Below are 21,617 nucleotides of genomic sequence, written 5' to 3'. Positions count from 1 at the left end.
TCTACTTAGACGGCCCGGCATTAAAGGCAACCTCATTGATTGTAAAGTCCAGAGGTATTTGGGATTGCATCAAGCCCCCCCCCACACAACAACAAAATTGTTCTTGTTTAGGTACCATATATAATGCATAGGAGGCCAATAAATAAAGGAAAGTTTGATGAGGACACACCATTAAACATATATGGTTTAAATTTAACCTTAATTGTAAATGGAGGAGGAGTAGGAAGTAAGGAATGGAAGTGAGAATCGGATCCAAACACAATAATCTGGGACTTTGCTACGTTCATATTAAGCCCATTTTCATCTGCCAAGGAGCTAGTTGAGTTTAAGTACTTTTGAATTCTTACAACTGCAATTTGTAAACAGGAATCAACTTAAAATAGAGTGAAGGGGTCATTTAACCAATGACTGAACTATAAATGTGTTAATTTCCTCCATGAAAAAATGAGACCTGTCATTGGAAAGAGGCAATTCAGGAATAAATAATGTATTAGACTAGGTTTTGAATATTTTTATTTTTATAACAAATTTTATATAAAAATGTATTATAAAAAATTACTCATAAACGATATCACAAATTTTTATGTATTTCCACTTCTTTTCATATAAATAATTGAATGTGTTTATATGAACATGTTTATAATAATAAAAAATAATTAAGACATTTATATTTGTTGAATAAGTTTATCATAGCTGTTTTCATCAAATTAACTTTTTACCTTCAAATGAGCCCTTTTTAATTTTAAATTAAACCGTATAATCCAAAAGGATTGAAGTCACGATAACTCAAGTGGTAGAGCAGCGGTGTATTTAGCCAAAGGTCGTGGGTTCAAATCCCACTCGTGACACTGACTTTTTTATCTCAACCAAAAACAACCTTGATTAATTGAAAATAATTTAAATTAAACCTTTCTTTTGTCTACTTCCAAGACATTCATCAGTTGACTCTGCATTGGGCTGCTCCTGGACAGTCGATTTTTCTACCCGTCTTGGCCTTTGACAGTCGAGGAGTGTCTCAACCGGATGTCTTCACTCATCTGGCTGACTGAGTGTCCTGTCAGACAGCTCCTTTTGCTTTTCCAATCATTCTTTTTTTGATTTGTTTCCCAACAAGAATGGACGGAAGGAAAAGCAATACCTTTGGGCCTGATGGTCAACCATTTCTTGCAAGAGTTGTACCTGACCTCTGTCTGCACAACAGCCGTAATTCTATGCAGCCCCCACCCATCCCTTTGTCGATGCCCATCCAGTATAGGATGTACAAAGCACATTTGACTGACTTCATCCCAAATTTATGGTGGCCATCGCTTGATGAGTCATGTTCACGACATGCGACAACTTTCCCTCAATAAATGGCTTTTTGTCTTTGCTATTTATTGGGGGTATTTGCTTGTTACATTTCTACACTCTACAGGTTTTTGGAAAATGTTCTTCAATTTTTTATATTAAAAAAAGTTTTCCAATAAAAACGAATTTTACTTTGCATGCTTATATTTCATACCATCTAACGTTTTTAATAATTTGAAGAAAGGGTTAATTTGAAATTAAAAAGGGTTCATTTCAAAATAAAAAGGTGTACTTTCAAATTTTAAAAAAATAGTAATTTGATAGGGAAAAAAGGGTTAATTGATGAAAAAAATTAAATATACTAATATATATGAATACTGTAACAATTTCACATTTTAATTTTATTCACTATTAAATCAAATCAGTTTCATGATTATTTAAGATAAAAATAAAATTACATACACATACGCCTCATATGTGATTCATCACATGCACTCAAAACCAGTCATATCACAGCCCCAGCTTTCATTATGTACTGTTGATCTCTGATCCACAGTTTCTCACAAATAGAATTAAGTAAAGGTGCCATTTTATTCACCTCGTTGTTTGTAGTATTTGAAAGCGATGGCATCGATAAAATTTTGATTTTGGAATTTGTTTCAAAATCCCAAATGTTACATTGAGGCACTTCAATTTTTGGAGAAATTCTGAAAAAAATTACAGCATATATTGTATAATTTTTTTACAACAGCCCTTGAGCGCTACAAGAAACTTTGCTGTCTTCATGAATTTTTTCATCACTAGGAAAGAAAGAAGGCATTGGTTTTTTTAGTTTTCAAAGATTGTCAGGAAAGGTTCGGGATGAAAGGTGTTAGCACAAGAATCCAGGGTTTTATGAACGCAGGGACTTCTTCTTGTGGTTGCAAGCATAAATGGGATTTGTACATCTGCGTGGATAATAAATTTGGATGCAAAGTAGGAAAGTTGGACAAATGAAGGATTTTGTACTGGAGTGACTGGATACTATGGAAGTTGGAACATTTGGTTTAACTCCACATATCTAGACTGAGTTTCAACAGTGTGGGGTGCTCCAATCAAAGAGGAACGGTGTTGATGGATACTGGCGAGTCGGAGTTTTTGTTCCCCAAGCACTGCAATTCTCTGGTTTATTGTATTTTCCTAATTTTTTAGTTCAGTGCAATCAACTCAATCCTTCTCCTAAGGAGTCCTAGGTCATTGACTGTCATTGTTACAATTTCTTTCCCTGGGTTTTCTTTTACCCAAGGTTATGTCCCATTGAGTGGTTGCTTCGCATTCGAAGTTGATAAGGGGGTTATTTCTTCCTCCTCAGTGCATAACCTACAAGTGGGGGGTCATCACTGAATATTCCCACATTGTGTAATGTTTTCTTAGATGTCAGTGACCCATAGTCCTATTGCTCCTCTGATAGTCAACATAATAGCCTTCTGAGTTTAGCCCTCTCTAACTGCAACAGTGAGTTTGCCAGTATTGATGACATAGCCTTACTGTGTCCATCACCTTTAAGAGTTTATCCACTTCTCATTTTGCCATTTTTGGATCCATTCAGAGATGGAGCATTCTGTTTGTTTTGTTAACCCAAGAATAGGTTCTTGCAGATCATGCTCCGACCAGTTTGTCCGCTTTTCCATTACCCACCATTCCCTTGTGCCCTGGTGCCCAAAATACCATCAGGCTGTTGTGTTTCCCTTTGAGATTTTGGATGCATTCACTGACTAATTTTGAAGTATTTTTTTTACATGTTAATGCTTTAATAGTAAGATAGAAGTAGGGAAGATAAGTGCATATATAAACATTTCTTCATACATGGCAAAAGTTCACTAATTTCGTGGTCCGCTTGACCAATTAATATATTACAATTAATTAAGGTTTTTAGTTGAGATAAAAAAGTCAATGGCACGAGTGGGATTCGAACCCACGATCTTTGGCTTGATACGCCGCTGCTCTACCACTTGAGCTATCGTGACCTCGATCTACTCGGACACCAACTTCCCATCTCAACCGCACCTTTTGAATTTTCCCTCCTTTTGGCCATTTTTCAAATGTCGTGTAATCGGATTGGATTCTCGACGACAAAATGGCAAACATGGAAAAAACATGGATGAAAAATGGCAAACATGGAAAAAACATGGATGAAAAATGGCAAACATGGAAAAAACATGGATGAAAAATGGCAAAAAGGAGGGAAAATTCAAAAAGTGCGGTTGAGATGGGAAGTTTTCCAATAAAAACGAATTTTACTTTGCATGCTTATATTTCATACCATCTAACGTTTTTAATGATATGAAGAAAGGGTTAATTTGAAATTAAAAAGGGTTCATTTCAAAATAAAAAGGTGTACTTTCAAATTTTAAAAAAATAATAATTTGATAGGGAAAAAGGGTTAATTGATGAAAAAATTAAATATAAACCACTTGAGCTATCGTGACCTTGATCGGAAGTTGGTGTCAGAGTAGATTGAGGTCACGATAGCTCAAGTGGTAGAGCAGCGGCGTATCAAGCCGAAGATCGTGGGTTCGAATCCCGCTCGTGCCACTGACTTTTTTATCTCAACTAAAAACCTTAATTAATTGTAACATGGCAAAAGTTTTAAGCCCCTGAGTGCACTTGTGAAAGAGGACGACCTAAACGCCAATATTAAAGCAAAATAACAATGAGCATCTCTTCACTCTAAATATAGTTTTAAAATAACAATCTCAGGCAGCAAAAGTTGCTGTATACAAAGCAATTAATTATTAAATCCATTCCGTATGGAAGTGAGAGTGTGGTTTTAACAAAAGGGTGCAAAATGACTCTAAGTGTATAGGAAAGGATGGTCTTCTGAATTTATTCGACCTTGTCTGCAAAAATTAAAATTGGAGAATTTGTAAAAATTCAGAGCTGACAGAGCTGTTTTGCTAGTCAAATATAGTAGCCTATATATTAAAATAATAATAATAAACCATACCACCATTTCGGTAGTTAGAGGCCTATAATTTTCCTCAATCCTGTCTGCTGAGACAGACAAGTTCCTTTACCTTAAAGTTTTAAAAACATTTATAACCTTATACCTCGTGTTTTTGTCCAGCATTTGAGTTTTTCTTTCTCACTCCATTTTTCCAGTTCAAACTTAGGCACACACTCTCGTCATGCACCTAGTTGTGGTTCTGGTCCCCTGAGTGAGAGGGCTACCCCTTTTTTTGGCTAGTTCTAGCCATTTCATTTATTTTAATTCTCTCCAGAATTTAGTGGGGGTTCCTCCTTAGATGTGGCTTTATTGCCTTGTATCTCAGGAGTCAGTTGGCAATCACTAAAGCACTTTAAATAAATATGTAAGGGTTGAAGGCTGAGTTCGGTTTCCTTTGCTGGGAGAGGCATGAATTGCCCCCGTTAAGACAGGCTGGATGGCATGGAGACCATAAGAAGTTGGGAGTAAAGCGGAGGACAGAAGAGGTTTTGACTGTTGAGGAGGCCCAATTAAAATTGTAATGCCAACCAATAAGTAAATTCTACCTAAGTTGTTTGGTTGGGGGCCACGGAAGCTGAGTGGTTAAGGCATCAGACTCTTGGCTGTAGATCGCGCGGTTGTGGGTTCGATCCCCACTGTCGCCTCTGAACTTTTTCTGACGCCTAAGGGGGGACTGGTGGCCACAATTGAAAGAAATTGACATGGCACTCATCAATGGAAGGAGTGGGATCGCATCTCAGCGACCTTGAATTTGGTCTCAACCCCCTTCAAAAATGAGTTTCTTCGATGGAAGAACACCGGCACACCGGGGGCTCAAATTCACGCTTGTGTTGCGAGCCCCCCAAAAAATGGAGCCAGGGATAAAGTACAATAAGCTGTACAGCTGCAGTGCTCAGGAGGGAACTCCCTCAATTCCTGGTACCCATTGTAAAAAAAAAGTTGTTTGGTTGATGTAGAATCCCAAAAAGCATATGACATTGGTTGCTGGTAGAGGAACAGAGTTGTAGTAAATTGGTGGATAAGTGTTATGGCAGAGGGCAAAGGCAGTTGGATTTTTCGTTGGGTCTTATGCTCTACTTCTTGAATCATTGTTCCAAAAGTAAGAGTAGTGTAGTTAAGTATGTGAAAATTAGAAAATTACACTAATAAAGTTAATTTTTATTGTTATTTATTATCTGTTTTACCTTGTTCCAATCACCATTAATGCAGGTTGGTTTATGTCATCGTTAGATTGTAAGCTGGCGAGACTGGTTGACATTTCATAAAACGAATTTGCATCATTGTATGAAAAGACTGATATTTTAAGGTCAGCTTTGTCATGGCATGCCTATGGAAGAAACAAGAAATAGATACCGAATTGGTATAATAATTTATGCGCTAAAGAAAATCGTACAGTAGATATATGACTGTATTTCTTCAGGCTGTTGCTTCCGGCATCCCAGCATTGCAATTTAAATAGTATAATTTTATCCCATATTTTAACCGGCCAGTAAACATTTGTGACTCTGATGCCGGATGTCTCGATGAAATTCGGCGCAGAAAAGATTCCAGCGAATCTCGCTATGATCGTCGATTTGCCCACTCCGCTTTTCCCAACGAAAATCACTTTATAGGAAACTTCCTCCATTTTGGCAAAGACTGCTGGTTGCTCCAAAATCCCTGGAAATAATTTCAACCTGTGCACTGTTATAAAATATATAAATATTTCAGCATCTGGGTTCGAATCATGGCATAGCTCTTGGATTTTATTTGTAAATAAATTGAAAATGAATATTGAAAAGTGTTTCTGACTCCTCATCCACAACACCCAATGGGTAATTGAATGTCTAGCCATGTTTTATGACTGAAACGTCATCCATCGACCTCTTACAGGTTGAAAAAATAAGTACTATTTTTCCAATATAAAAATTGTTACCAAATAATTTTCTCCCGGTGGTTTTAGCATTGTAAAATTGTTGAAGAAGTGTCTCGCCTTCTGCTGTCCTGTGCCAATCTGGATGAACTATTTCCCCAGATTTTAACATGTCCACGTCTGAAATAGTTTTTATTAAATATTAATATTTTCCAAATTTTTACATCTATAATGTGTAGTATTTAGTGATCGTGAATTAATGATTATTTAGAGATTGTGAGATGCGGTGATGTGTGATGTAGGTTTAGAAAAACATTTTCTTTATCGTGCCAACGTTTCAATCTTTATTGAGATCATCTTCAGGGCCTGGGATTTATAAACATTGTTTAAATTATACGCAATCTCTTAATAATTATATTTACAATCTTGAATTATCAGATCTTCATTACTTTTGCAGTGTGATGAACATCCTCAAATCGAAAAGACCAAACTACAAATTTATAATATTTATCAAATTTTAAACAATGTCGTATTTAAAGTAGTAAAAGTTTTAGGTGCATCAGTGGCCACAACGGTTTAAGCAATGACACAGCGCTCATTTCCGAGGGTTCACATAACCTTGCAGTTGAAATACACTCATAAAATAAAATAAAAATAAACAAAAATGTATTTGCAAGTTTTAAAATGGTGAATCAGACATTTTTTAACTGATGTAAGTATCTAATATGAACCAATTTGAACCAGTACTCGGTCGTCACTCACTGAAGTTGGTGCAGGACAGTGTAACATGAGTTCCCAGACTTGCTCCATCATCACCTATCATCATTATGAAGCAAATTGAACTGGCACGGCATCTGTCACTCACTGAAGATGGCGCAGCCCCATGTTGACTGACGAGCAGACCATCATACTAAGGTCTCAATTCATCAATTCATCTCTCTACTCTTCCTGGTCTCTGTACTCTCCTAGCTTCTGGTCTCTACTCATTTTTTGACTCTTCCTGAACTCTGGACTCTCCAGGCCTCTGGTCTCTACCCATCTCTCCACTCTTCCTGGTCTCTGAACTCCCTTGGCTTCAGGTCTCTACTCATTTTTGACTCTTCCTGAACTCTGGACTCTCCAGGCCTCTGGTCTCTACCCATCTCTCCACTCTTCCTGGTCTCTGAACTCTCTTGGCTTCAAGTCTCTACTCTTCTCCAACTCTAGACTCTCCTGGCCCCAGGTCCCTAACTCTTCCTGATATATGGTCTCTCTTGGCTTCAGGTCTCTACTCTTCCTGGTCTCTGAACTCTCTTGGCTTCGGGTCTCTACTCTTCTCCAACTCTGGACTCTCCTGGCCCCAGGTCCCTAACTCTTCCTGATATATGGTCTCTCTTCGCTTCAGGTCTCTACTCTTCCTGGTCTCTGAACTCTCTTGGCTTTGGGTCTCTACTCTTCTCCAACTCTGGACTCTCCTGGCCCAGGTCCCTACTCTTCCTAATCTCTGGATTCTCTTGGCCTCAGGTCTCTATCCATCTCTCCACTCTGGTCTCTGAACTCTCTTGGCTTCAGGTCTCTACTCTTCTCCAACTCTAGACTCTCCTGGCCCCAGGTCCCTAACTCTTCCTGATATATGGTCTCTCTTGGCCTCAGGTATCTACCCATCTCTCCACTTCCTGGTCTCTGAACTCCCTTGGCTTCAGGTCTCTACTCTTCTCCAACTCTGGACTCTCCTGGCTTCAGGTCTCTACGTCTCTCATGGCTTCAGATATCTATCCATCTCTCCACTCTTCCTGATCTCTTGACACTCCTGGCCCCAGGTTCCTACTCTTCCTGATCTCTGGTCTCTCATGGCCCCAGGTATCTTCTCCACTCTTTCCTGATCTCTGGATTCTCTTGGCCTCACATCTCTACTCTTCCTGATCTCTTGACACTCCTGGCCCCAGGTCTCTAGTCTTCCTAATCTCTGGATTCTCTTGGCCTCAGGTCTCTACTCTTCTCCAACTCTGGACTCTCCTGGCCCCAGGTCCCTACTCTTCCTGATCTCCGGTCTCTCTTGCCCTCCTGTCTCCAGTCATCTCTCGACTCTTCCTGTCTCAGTTCTCTACTTTTCCTGGTTTCTGGATTCTTCTGGCCCTGGGTCTCTATTCATTTTTGGATTCTTACCGGGCTCTGAACTCTACTTCATGGCTTGGCCTCAACGCTCATCTTCTATTCAGTTTTCACTGTTCACAGTTACATCTTGTGTTTTTAAATAATGTAGGTTGATATTTCCCTAATCAACAAGCTTATTTAAATTTTTTGACCGTCTATCATTGAAGATGACAAAACGCTGTAACGAAACTGACAGCACACAGAAAACAAACAATGTTAAATGGATTATAAATTCGATAAGCCTTTTTATTGCATGTTTGTATGTACATGTTCAGAAGTGAAAACATTCGCATATGATTCAAGAAAAAAGTTAGAATAAACCAACTGAACTGTTTTGTTTTGGAGAAAACGATGAAAATATGCAAGAAATCACCGATCTGTCCATGCTATCAAATGATTTAGACAATAGAAAATTAATAAACAAATTGAAAAGGTCAAAAAGATAAGATCTTGAGAAGGAAAATGTCTCCTACCATATAGTTTCAGTAGATCAGACGAATTACGCCAAATATTAACAAGACATCTTGAAAAGTCAGTTGAGAGTTGTATTTATACGTAAAATCAGCCCATATTTTTTAAAATTAACATGGATAAATAATAAATAAACAACCTCAGACGGACTAGAGCAAAAGTAATGTTTACTTGTTTGTTGCTAGTGATAGGCAAGCAGGTGGTCGAGTCGAGTTTTTTTTAAATCGATCCTTCAAAAGAGCCAACTGGACGATTTTTAAAAATCAATTCACGTCCAATCTTTCAGTATTTTTTGGCCTTACTAAAAGCCAGTTCATTAAAAAAAAAAAAAAAACCGTGTAAATTGACCCATTAAACATTCTAATTTTCAAGCTTTTGACCACGATTTTTCAATCTCTTTATTCATTTAATCAATATTTCAAAATTTTGTATAGCATTCTAATAAATGTTATTTATTAGAACTAGTTTTGTATGCCACCATGTATTGAAAAAAATTAATTTATATTACTAACATATTTGCATTATTTTTTTATTTTTACCCAATAAAAAGTCTCCATACACCTAGTATTGTTTTGTGTTTGCTTGCAAAAAAAAAATTGTAAAATATTTAATCAAATAAATTAGCATTTTATAAAATAAACATAACAGAAAACTGCCAGTATCAAAATAACAAATCCTACAAATCACATTTGGTTTCATTGATCCTGTTAGCTTTTTCGTAAAAGTTTTTAGAAGAAGTCTTTTTTTAAGGAATATTTTATTTCTTATTTAATAAATTTGGTCAATCAAACTAGCATAGTATTTTTCCGAATGGGCTTTTTTTGCATACACCAGAACCCTACTACTACTCATCTCTCCATTCTGCCTGGTCTATGGACTCCCTGACCTCTAAATCTCTTGACTCTTCCAGGTCTCTGGATTCTTCTGGTCTCAGATCTCTACTCATCTGGTAACTTTATCTTGTCTCTGGACTCTCCTAGACTCAGGTCTCTATCATCTATTGTCTCTTCCTGATATATGGACTCTCCTAGCATCAGGACTCTACTCGTGACTCTGCACTCTACTCTACACCCTATTTGACTATATTTTGATTTCCCAAACTTCTCCTTTTATGCAGTCCTTTCAATAAGGTTACAGGAAGGAAAAATAAAGTCCTTAGGCCTGGTGGTTAAAAGTCACCAAGGGTAGATCGTGACACCACGCTGTCCGACTCATACACATGGAACACCCTGCAATCCCATGGAGTTTCCTTTATGCAGTCCTCAGATGTTTATTATTACCCTAACTAGATTTACAATAACTTTACAAATAAATAACTCATAAATTGGCTGAGGAAAGTTCAACCAAGACACCCATCAATCCTGAACCTTTTTGTAGTACACCTAATTTCCAAAAACTTAAATCAAACAGATAATGTATTAAAAATAAGTCCTTGATTCAAAAGGAATCCGAGGACAATGACAAGCAAAATAGTTCATCAAAGGGCCATCGCCGAAATGGCAGAACTACTAATCCTGGAACGTGTTTGGACTAAAATGATAGTAGGACTGCTGACTGGACACTGCACTCAGAAGGCACATGTATTTGGAACAGCAGAAAAAGGCCTATGCTGGCTGAGATTATTACTCCTGGGAGAGGAAAAGCCAAGGCTTAGAGGATACACATGGTATTTTGATTGCAATTCTTAAATGTAATCTTGTCTGTTTTTGGATCAAGCATGATTTCATAATCTGGAAGATCATTAGATCATATTTTTATACCTTGTCTAATTTTTTTTTGAAGGCGAGCCATGCCTACCTTGGCATGAAGTTTAAATAGTAAGAGTAATTATTCAGAAATCGTGAGATGCGGTCTGGTGGACAGAATTATCGATTAACGGTCACTAATCATCACACAATAGTAAGTCTTTAACAGAGCTTTGGGATCTGACAAAAAGCCTGGAGCATAGCAAAGAGCTCTGCATAATAATTGAGCTTTCACCGTTACTGGTATGGTAAAAAAGATACTAAGAAGCGGGGTTTGCGCTCCCCAGGCACTGCAGCCTTCTGGCTTATTGTACCTTCCTAGTTCCTTACTTCAGTGCAATAGGCCCAATCCTTCTCCTTAGAAGCATCAGGTCACTGTCGCTGCTGCAATTTGATTCCCTAAGTTTTTTCGTACGTTAGGTTAAATCTCCATTTAGCTGTTGCTTCGCATTCGAAGATGATATGAGTGGCTGTACCCATGTTATGTCGATGTTTTCTCAGATGCCAAGACCGGTTAGTAGTCCTACCACTCCTCTGAGTTTGGCCCTTTCCAATTGCAGCAGTGCTTTTGCCAGTCTTGGTGAGGGTTGTTTCATCGTAAGTTTACTATGCACCGCTAGAGTTTATCCACTTTTCCTTTTGTTTTGTTTGGATCCATTCTGCGATGGAGGATTCTATATTTGTTTTTGCTATCCCAAGAGGGCCTAAGTATGGTCTTGCAGATCCTCCTCTGGTCAGACTGTCTGCTTTCTCGTTACTCAAAATTCCCCTGTGCCCTGGCACTCAAGATATCATCAGGTTGTTGGGTTTCCCCACGTTTTGGAGATTTTGGATGCATTCACTGACTAATTTTGATGTGATTCTTTTACATGATAATGTTTTGACTGCTTTGCTGTCAGATCTTAAGAGGATTTTTTTGACAGTGTAACCTCTTTAAAGATTTTCCAGGGCACAAGCATTGATGGCATGTATTTCTGCTTGAAAGACCGAAGTGTACTTCCCTAATGAGTTTGATTGCTCATGTTTTGGGCTTGAACAGAAAACGTCTGATCTGGTTCTTTCGTTTGTTTTGGAGCCATCTGTTACTGGACTCTCCTGGCCTCAGGTCTCAACACATATCTTGACTCTTCCTGATCTCTGGACACTTCTGTCCTTGGGTCTCCTCTACACATCTCTCGAGAATTCCTTTGAGAATCTCTGTGGACTCTCATGACCTCAGGTTTCTAGTCTCTACTTATCACTAGACTCTTCCTTCTCTCTAGTCTCTACTTATCTTTCGACTTTTCCTGGTCTCTGTACTCACCCAGCCTCAGGTCTCTACTCATCAATAGACTCTTCTTTGTATCTGAACACTCCTGGCCTCAGGTCTCTACTCATTACCCAAGACTTTCTGGCCTCTGAACTCTCCTGTACTCAGTTCTCATCTTCGCAAAGAACTCTTGATAATAATTGCAATTTCACAATAGAGCAATATTGGTCACGCTGTGTAAGGTTGAGTTGGTTAAGTTAATGTTAGGGTTATTAATGTTAATTACATATCCATGATTCAATGTTTTTCCATGAAGACATAGAGGAGACAATAAGTGACTGCAAAGCTAAGTGTTTTGTACAAGTATGACCAGTCAGGAAAATTTATATCTTCTTTCTCTCTTCTTTTATTGGTTATCTGTTTTTATTTGACAACTTTCTACTTTGCTTTATTTATAAGTTCACTATTTTTCGTATTCCGCTTGACCAATTAATAGCATTCAATTAATTAAGGTTTTAAGTTGAGATAAAAAAGTCAGTGTCACGAGCGGGATTCAAACCCACGACCTTCGGCTTGATACGCCGCTACTCTACCACTTGAGCTATCGTGACTTCGATCCCCTCGGGCACCAACTTCCCATCTCAACCCCACCTTTTGAATTTTCCCTCCTTTTTGCCATTTTTATTTATAAGAATTGTTAAAATTTTCAAAATTTAATTAGAGAAACAGATTTTTTTTTTTTAATGTATCATCGTAAGAGTGAAACCTTTTTTGTTATTAAATAATATACCACTGAAATAGAAAATAAACTGCCAATGAGGAACAACAACAAAGAAAAAACATCAAAAGCTTGTAATAACTTAATATAATTAAATAAATAATTTGTACAAAACGTTTAAACGAAAACCAACTAAATATTAACAATATTTACAGACTGACTAGATACAAAAATAAATACACAATACATGAAATTTTAATTTCAAATGAATCAATTAAACAAATACCTTAAAAACATCTTAACACAATTACAAAGGTACAGTTTGATCGAAGGCACACACAGACCATTGGTGGACAACTGCCTAAGGCACTCAAAACCAAATTCAACGTGAAAAGACAATACACTTTGTGGAAAATTGTACTCGTGGCGTTTTAAAACTTTGACTCAAACAATAAATTATTCTAAATGTTTTCGAAAATGGTGGAACGTCACATCTCATCTTGGACTTTAAACACTACTTCACACTAAGATTGTGTATACTGCAATAACACTCTTAACTCTAATTCATGATCACTTAAAAACTAGATTTAATACCAGTTTCAGTTTTAATATGTCAGCCTAATAATGCAATTCTGATTTTACAATTCCCATACAATATAAATAAATAAATACAAATGATTAAATACATTCTACACTCATGTTCCAAAATTTATTTGTAACTAATGGAATAATAAATTTAATACTTTCTGTTACTTTGGAACATAGGGAAAAATACACATCAGTTGATATCTAACTCTAAAATTATGATTATCATCTCAGAACACACTCTTTAAAACATCTTGTTCGTTGGAAATTTGATGTAAGTATATACTTTACAAAAAATATTTATTATCACATTTTATGGATGGAAACAATTTCATTAGAGTCTTAATTATTACAGTGAAAGTTAAAACTAATTATTTCTTTTTTACAATAATCAGAGTTTTAGTTTCATATAAGAGTGAATTTTGAAATCTATCGTAAATCCGTGTATTAATTAAATCGTAAAATTTTTGCGCCTTACTAATCTAAGTGATGAAAAGCCTCAAATTTTGATAAATTAAGGACCACTTTTCTAACAATTTAAACTTCACTAATGCTCGATGTTTCCTAATTTCAAGTACCTTATCCTAACTGATACAAAATGGCAAGGATACTTGACAATGCTAGTTTTAGTATTAGTTATGCAATCATTGTTTAAGATAGCTTTGAACAACTTTAAAATATACTAAAATAAATAATACAAGTAATAAAAAGACTAGTCGATTATCTTAATGCGTACAGAAATAAAAACAAGTTGATACACTTTTCTTTCTGTGTTCAATTTTTAAAATCTAGCGTCTAGTTGTTGGCATCTCATTGTTTTGAATTTTTTTCACAATAACTTATATAAAAAAGATATTCTGTATACATATTTTTAATTATATATATATTTTTTCAATAGAAATGTTTTTTTATCATGAGTCCTAATAATAAATTAGAACACAATTTTCAATATTGAAACATTAACAAAAGTTCATAAGTGGTTTTATTTATTTTTACATTTTTTGGGAATATTTAAGACTTCAAATTTATCAATTATTTCTGTTTTAAATACATAAGATCATGACTTAAATAAGACCATGAGCAACCAGCAACATAGACCGTACTACACTAAAAAAAATTAAAAATATTACCACTGTAGGCTAACATCTGAAATATATCTATTCTAAAACAAAGATAAACTTATTTTATTCATTGTCTAGTTTAGCATCAATTAAATACAAATTTATTGTACTATTGTTTTTTATTATTATTAAAGCTTTTTGAAATAATCACAGAAAAATCCCTAGCTCAAAATAAAATGGCAGAAAAGTTTTTTTTTATTAGTACAATTCAATATTTCTTGATTTTGTTGACTTTTATGAACACAATGAGTCAGAAATTATCTGGCCGATTTAGATCTAAATTTTCTTGAGATGTCATTAAAAATCTAATTAACATTGAAGGCACATAACCGTGTATTTATAGACAGGAGTCTAATTAAATTGTACATTTATATTGTGATTGGACGATTACACATGATTTAATACGTTCACATTTCATTATAGAAATGTTGAAGTATAGAAATGATCTTTTTTTTCTTCTTTTTATTCAACCTCTCGAGTCAAAAACATTTGTAGAAATTTTAGTATCAACCCGGTGAAACACATATTGCATAACCAAAATGCAATGAAACTCTTAATATTATATAATTAACAATATGAACTAACGACGTTTAAATATACACGAATGTAACTAAAACCAAACCCACAAGTAAAACCAACAAAGAAAAAATGTGATTTTGTGCAAATGGCGTAAACGGTAAATCGAATACTTATTCGCATGCCAGTTTACTATCGAAACTACTGAGTGCAATAGCAAACGCCTGTAGTGCACACATAGGATAACGGTAATCCATTGTGAAGACATCTTCAGCTATCCTTCCAAAAGACATCACCACATAGTCAACTATAAAAAAACAAAAGAAAAAAAAAGCGGAGAATTAATAACAAAAAGGATACATTTATTAAAAATTAAGCATTTTTTTAAAGTTCACAATTTTATGGTTTACTTTTGCTATATTTATAATATATATATAATTCGTTCAGCTAGGTTTATTTTTTAGGAAAACTGTACGAACACAACGATAAATTTGATTGAAAGATTATTCACTAATTGAGGTTAATAAATTTTCCTTCTTTTTTTAAATAACTATATTGGGTTAGCATAAGTTTGGTTTTTTGAGTGAAGTTAAACATATTTTAGTTATCCTTTTCGAGAATCATGATGAGTTATCTCGTGAATTTTTGTCTTTCTCAACACTCAAATCATTCTTGATTGGTTAACTGACTGATATAACCACTTTTTTTCCCATATACAATACTTATTTTTTAGGGACTTCTGCAGCACTTTTGCCTTTTTTTCTTTCTTTTTTTTAAATAAAAAAAGCAAAATATGTTAGTAATCCACGTTTGTTTCCTTCCATTATGAAAAAATTCTTATTCATTCAAGTTTAGTTTTTGAGTGAAATTAAACATATTTTATTTATTCTTTTCAGGACTCATGACGAGTTATCTAGTGAATTTTTGTCTTTCTCAACACTCAAATCATTCTTGATTGGTTAACTGACTGATATAACCACTTTTTTTTCCATATACAATACTTATTTTTTTAGGGACTTCTGCAGCACGTTTGCCTTTTTTTTTTAACTAAAAAAAGCAAAATATGTTGGTAATCCATGTTTGTTTCCTTCCATTATGAAAAAATTCTTATTCATTCAAGTTTGGTTTTTGGATGAAGTTAAACATATTTTATTTATCTTTTTCGGGAATCATAACGAGTTATCTCGTGAATTTTTGTCTTTCTCAACACTCAAACTCATACTTAATTCTCATTTATGTATTATTTTAATGTAATTCAAATTTCACTTACCATCTGAGTCGTGAACAATTTGGAAATTTTTAACAGAGGCTTGAGTAACTCTGCCGTGAAAATTCAGTACGTATGACTGAGTGTCGTCGTTCCACACTGGAGTCTTATTATGGAGTTGTATCAAATTGTCCATAATTTTTGATCTATAGCATTCAAGAAGACTTTCTGTTTCATCCGATGGAGTAATTTGAAGTCGTTGGTTATTAGCTGTCATCCCTGGTAAAATGACTGTCATTTTCCTTGGACCCTTGAAGCCGAGGACGTTTGTATCCTGAAATAATTTTATATTTCTATTGTGTTGCTATTTATTTTGTCGTTTTGAAAACTTACATAAACTACCGCAGCAAGTTCCTGTCTTGGTCGGACTTGATCCTTTGAATTGATCGATTTCGGCGATCTCCCGTTGTCATACACTGTGAACTGTGTGCCAAGGAGATTGGATCTAAGTTTTCCAATAAAAGCTTCACCACCACGAGATAAATCAGTAGGATCGGTTGAAATCAAATAATTACTTGTTGTACTCTTTTTCCGCTTTCTCCCAGCAAGTAGAAATATCTAAAAAAATAATGAGACAAATTTATATAGATTTCAAAACAATCAGCACATAAAGTTCCTAAGCATACTTTTTTTCCAAACTCTCTCTCAAGGTGTAAAAAATACGTTGGATACAGTCCTCTATCCATTCCTTTTCTATCTCGAGTTATCCTGCATTTGTATTGAATTTGCTGTGGAGCCGACTCCAAAACAAATTTTTCCAGATTTCCCACAATGTCTCCCTCAAAATCTGTCGTCTGTAATAATTAATAAAACATTTAAAAAAAAAAAGGAAAATTAAAATGTGTGAAAAAAGTACCTCAATATTTTGATTCATATTAATTGTGTTGTATATAAATGGAGATGTAACGTTGGGTTCAGGGGCTATTACTCCGCTAGATCCAAAACCTTCTGATGGTGTCTGTGGAGTCACAGGAGAAGATTCAGTATCCTCAATATCTAAATCATCACTCATGTTGTTATCTAAACATAAAATTAATAAAATGAGAAACAAAATTAAATTATCTTTTGTTAAAAGTTGCCTGAACCAAATATTAATCCAAATTTTAAAAACAATATATTTGATATTTACTTAAAATGATAGATAAATAACCATGTACGGTTATTTTATTTATGTATAATAAAACAATTACCATCACTTCCTTGAGAAACTGTATCGGGAAATGAAATTGACATCTCACTTGCATCAGGATTTCCGTGAACCATCGTGAATTGGAGTGGTCCATCATAGCCTGAAAATAAACCAAAATAGATAAATGCACAATACAAAAATAAAATAAAACAAATCTCTAGACCAAGTTTAAAAATAATTATGAACTGTAATAAATCACTTTTCAATTATATTATTAATTAAAGTTTTAGTCCACGAGGTTTATATACTAGCTGAACCAACTTATATTAATTTTTAAAATAAATCCAAGAATGATTTATCAATAATTTTAGTTGTAAAAAAGTATTGTTTAAATACTTCATTTAAAAATGAATAAAATTTAATTTACCGTGTAATTCTCTGTCCCTTGATGCTGATGAAGGATTCATAGATCTTGCTTTCACCAAAGAGGCGCTTGTGATGTCTGAAGCATGGACTGTTCCAAAGAGTTGTCGTTTTTGTCTCATTTTCTGCTCAAGCAACTGACGCTGGGGGAAAAAAAAATAAAATTTATATGTGACTTCGTTCTCAGACTCTCTTAGTTGTCCTCTTTTTGACCCAAAATTGGATAGAAGAAATATGTTGTACCAGTTTTCCATCAAACCATAAGTAGACAAAATAACACTTTTTTTATTTTCTTAAGTAGTAAATTCAGGTGTTACTGGGCATTAGAGTAATTTTACATCAAACACATTTCCCATCAGATACTTTGCAATCAGAGGAAAATTGCGAAAATGCTGAAATGACATTGCATCAAACCAAAACTCTTAATATGTTATCTTCTCTATTATGATCAGGATAGAAGCAGAAGAAAAAGTGAACATATCGATAGACGTTTCTCAACAGAGATAGGTCTCAATTTAAATCCAATCTTTCAGCCCTGACAGAGATGAAGGTTCGGTGAGAAAGGTCTGAAAAGTTGCAAAACCTGGAAATGGAAGAAGCAAGCCATGGTTGAATGAAATAAATCAAAAGGCAAGACTTCACCAAAATTGGTGTGCCAAAGTTTGCCAATTTCCTTAAAATGTATAAAACTTACATTAATAATTTTTAAAACTCATTTATTTTATTTTATTTTATTTTTTGGAACTCCTGGTGCAGTTTTTGTGAGACGGAAAAAAAGTCAAAGAATATCATCCTAATTGTGTCATCTCAACTGTTAAACATGGTGGACGAAACATGATTTGGGGATATATGGGAGCTTCAGGTGTCAGAAATGTTTTTATGTGAAGTAAGGATGAAAAGCGATACATACACATCAATGTTATGCAGAACACTGAACGACTAAAAAAAATATTTTCCTCCGGAAAATATTATTTTTCAACATGGCAACTTGCCTAGCCACGTTTCTAGCAAAAACAAACAATGGTTTAAACAAAACACTTGATTGGCCTCCTTATTCATATGAATTAATTTGAATCACAATAAAGAAGTGCTTTGTTGAATTTCAAAATAATGGAACAAAATTAGTAAAGACATCTGTTTGAAACTTGTAAACACAATGCTTAATAGAATAAATAAGACCAAAATTTACTAATAAATTTGAATATTCATAGTTTTTGTCAATGTTATAATAATTGATTGATGATTCTTTCTTATAATTAGCAGGTGTTATGAGGAGTTTCAACATCCTCTGCCTTATCCTATGGATGTGAAGTCAGCTGGTATCATAGTGTCCATTGTCGGTTTTCCTACATATCTCTACTTTGATTATATTGTCTATTATAGATAATTTTAGATATAAAAACTTTCGAACAACCTTATTTGCTTATTTCTAATGTGAAATTTATGTTAGGGTGTAAGGAATTAAATTGGCAATTTTTTTTATATATATACTTTTTTTAGATCTAGGGCTCCTGACCATATACGTAAAATATCGTCTACAAAACTTATCCATTATAAGCAAAAGTTGGCCCTTCCACTTGTGGTAAAAAGGCGCTGCAACTCATTTACACACATATATACTTTGTGGTCTAACTTAAGTTTGGCGGATCTCAGGGTGCAGAACATTCTGCTGAGGGCTTGCCACCATTCACACTAATAAATACATTCACGCCATCAGGAAATTTTCATACTATATGAACAATTAAAAATGTGGGAGGCACTGGCATTTTATGTTGGTGTCCAGCCAACAATTACTTTAAAAACATTTTTGTGTGAAACGAACATCACATTAGGAGTTAGAAGGTTTTAAATTATAAAGGACATTGATAATGAATACAAAAAAGCCATTAGTCTGTGGCCATGTAATTTTTATCTTGGTCATGAAATTAAAAAGGTGAAAGAAATACACATTTGTTCATCTATTAACGGATTGAAAATAGGTGGGATTTTATCGACCCACTTTCAATATCAGCCCCTGGGATTGGAACATATTTTGTGAGTGAGTGAGAAAGAGAGCAAAGGGAGAGATGGAGGGATAGATAAAGGGAGAGAGGAGAGAAGGAGGGAGAGGGAGAGGGAGAGAGAGAGATGGAGGGAGTGAGAGAGAGAATGGTGAGAGAGGGAGGGGTGCGTGAGTGAGTGGTGAGTGTGAGTGAAAGAGAGAGTGAGGGAATGGTGAATGAGTGAGAGAGTATGGGAGGTAGGAGTGAGTGAGTGAATGGTGAGTGTGAGTGTGAGAGAGAGTGAGGGAGTGGTGAATGAGTGAGAGAGTAAGGGAGGGAGAAGTGAGTGAGTGGTGAGTGTGTGAGAGAGAGAGTGAGTGAGGGAGTGGTGAATGAGTGTGAGAGTAAGGGAGGGAGGAGTGAGGAGTGTCTGAATTAGGGAGTGTGTGAATGAGTGGTAAGTGTGAGTGTGAGAGTAAGGAAGTGAGGAGTGAGTTAGGGAGTGCATGAATGAGTGGCAGTGTGAGTGAAAGAGAGAGATATAGAGAGTATGAACGAGAGAGAAAGTGAGAGTGACAGCGTGAATGAGTGAGAAAGTGCATAAGTGAAAGGGTCATACGAAAGATCAAGACCAGCTTAGAGCGTACGAATTTAGGAGTTAACAGTTTAAAATATAAAGAACATTCATAATGCATACAAAAGAAATTAATTGCTCTATGGCCATTTAATTTTTGCCATGATCATGAAATCCCATGAAATAAAAAAGGTTCAATACATAGGTATTCGTTTATTGAAAATTGATTAAAAATAGGTGCAACTTTTGATGTATCACTTTGAATTTCTCAAAACCTGTTTTATTTATAAAGTTTAATAATTCCTGAAAAATGAAATAAAACAAACGATGTAATGCGTTGTTGACAACCAGGTGATTCAGAGCTGTGAAATAAGCAGATTAAACTGTTTTCACATCTGCATTAAGGCTGATGTATTTAATTTAGTTTTAAAAAAATCCAACGACCTGAATGTCAATAAAACAAAAGATCCCAGGCGGTTCGCAGTATCTTTTACAAAAGATATTCATATTTGTTCATAAGAATATTGGAATAAAATTTAGAGGAAAAAACAGTCAGACTTTTGTCCCTGGACTTGTAAATATTTCGCTACTCGGTGCAATTGGCGCAGTTCAACAGTGTTTTGCATAAACAAAACTGGAAACGTTTTATTGATCAAACTAGAAAACGTTTAATTTTTCGAAAGAAGGTCAAATTAGCCGGCCGTGCTTACCTGCTGTTCGAGTTTCTGCTGTCGTACGCCGATTGAAGTCATGTTGAACTTAGAAAAATAAACGATCCGTCCGAAAATTAAAAGGCCGCTTCGGGTGAGTGTGTTGTGAGAGATTCGGCGAGGCTGCCTCCGGCACGATTGTTTTCCCTTTGGTTCCCGTGCCAGGGCTGCGGCCGATTAGTGCTGGGGACTGTGCGGCCTCCACCGGCCGGGGCGGGAAGCCGGCTCGTTAGACGTCACAAAAGGAAAAATCCACACCGATTTTCACAAATACTATTTACTTATTTATAGCGAAAAATCCCAATTACAAATACAGTTTCCTTCCTAAAGAAAAGCAAGAGAGAGAGAGAGAGAGAGAGAGAGAGAGAGAGAGAGAGAGAGAGAGATTAAGTGAGTGAGTGAGCGTGAGAGAGTGAGTGAGTAGGAGGGAGTCATACGAAAGACCAAAATCAGTTTAGACGATTCTGATATTTTTTGCTCAGTGAATCCCCTTCACTACAAAAAAATGAAATATTGGATCAATCTACATTTTTTCTTGTCAAATCTATCATATTTAGTGGTCTGATTGAGTAAATTACTTCTTTCAATTAATTAATCTTTTTATGTAAGGTTTTGGTTGAAATGAAAAAGTTAGTGCCACGAGCGGGATTCGAACCCACGACCTTCGGCTATGGTGGGTTCGAATCCCGTTCGTGGCACTAACTTTCTCATTTCAACCAAAACCTTAAATAAAAAATTAATTAATTTTTCCTTGTGTTAAGTATAATAAACTTACTGCTTAAAAATGAGAGAAAAAGAGGAAGAAGCAGTGAAGAAAATGTTAAATAAATTAAACAAAAGGATTTTTTAAAGAAGTATGCAATAATAAA

The 21,617-nt window shown here is 35.3% G+C and overlaps 2 protein-coding genes across 3 annotated transcripts; both read right to left on the bottom strand.

Moving 5' to 3' along the window:
* Positions 1 to 1,654: 1,654 nt before the first annotated feature.
* LOC106672702 (REM2- and Rab-like small GTPase 1) lies at positions 1,655 to 8,921 on the bottom strand. 2 transcript variants are annotated; one of them, XM_014404342.2, is made up of 5 exons: positions 8,732 to 8,921; positions 6,189 to 6,305; positions 5,667 to 5,932; positions 5,458 to 5,600; positions 1,655 to 1,994 (listed from the first exon to the last, which is right to left on the bottom strand). In XM_014404342.2, exons 2-5 carry the CDS (start codon positions 6,295 to 6,297, stop codon positions 1,793 to 1,795), a joined length of 720 nt encoding a protein of 239 aa, XP_014259828.1. In that variant the 5' UTR covers positions 6,298 to 6,305; positions 8,732 to 8,921; the 3' UTR covers positions 1,655 to 1,792. The 2 variants fall into 2 exon arrangements, with proteins under 2 accessions (XP_014259828.1, XP_024084609.1); XM_024228841.1 differs by lacking the exon at positions 8,732 to 8,921 and adding an exon at positions 8,589 to 8,725.
* A 5,082-nt stretch (positions 8,922 to 14,003) lies between these two features.
* On the bottom strand, positions 14,004 to 20,923 carry LOC106672950 (protein king tubby). Its single transcript, XM_014404809.2, has 8 exons — positions 20,749 to 20,923; positions 17,487 to 17,625; positions 17,121 to 17,219; positions 16,787 to 16,950; positions 16,557 to 16,724; positions 16,264 to 16,488; positions 15,934 to 16,204; positions 14,004 to 14,970 (listed from the first exon to the last, which is right to left on the bottom strand). The coding sequence occupies exons 1-8, from the start codon at positions 20,788 to 20,790 to the stop codon at positions 14,837 to 14,839; spliced, it is 1,242 nt and encodes a 413-aa protein (XP_014260295.1). The 5' UTR covers positions 20,791 to 20,923; the 3' UTR covers positions 14,004 to 14,836.
* Between the last annotated feature and the right edge of the window lie 694 nt (positions 20,924 to 21,617).

The sequence above is a fragment of the Cimex lectularius genome, unplaced genomic scaffold (assembly GCF_000648675.2).
Source record: "Cimex lectularius strain Harlan isolate CLEC.00 unplaced genomic scaffold, Clec_2.1 scaffold159, whole genome shotgun sequence".
In the NCBI taxonomy this organism is placed as follows: domain Eukaryota; kingdom Metazoa; phylum Arthropoda; class Insecta; order Hemiptera; family Cimicidae; genus Cimex; species Cimex lectularius.
This window is presented reverse-complemented; position numbering and strand designations above follow the sequence as displayed.

What these genes read in the sequence shown, in the direction of transcription:
- LOC106672702 (XM_024228841.1), bottom strand. Translation starts at nt 8,643, where the DNA reads ATGGACAGATCGGTGATTTCTTGCATATTTTCATCGTTTTCTCCAAAA. An exon ending in CACCGGGAGAAAATTATTTG is followed by an intron (nt 5,933 to 6,188) that starts GTAACAATTTTT and finishes AATTATTTCCAG; the next exon opens with GGATTTTGGAGCAACCAGCA. An exon ending in AATACAGTCATATATCTACT is followed by an intron (nt 5,601 to 5,666) that starts GTACGATTTTCT and finishes TTTCTTCCATAG; the next exon opens with GCATGCCATGACAAAGCTGA.
- LOC106672950 (XM_014404809.2), bottom strand. Translation starts at nt 20,790, where the DNA reads ATGACTTCAATCGGCGTACGACAGCAGAAACTCGAACAGCAG. An exon ending in AGTTTCTCAAGGAAGTGATG is followed by an intron (nt 16,951 to 17,120) that starts GTAATTGTTTTA and finishes TTTTATGTTTAG; the next exon opens with ATAACAACATGAGTGATGAT. An exon ending in AGAGAGAGTTTGGAAAAAAA is followed by an intron (nt 16,489 to 16,556) that starts GTATGCTTAGGA and finishes TTATTTTTTTAG; the next exon opens with ATATTTCTACTTGCTGGGAG.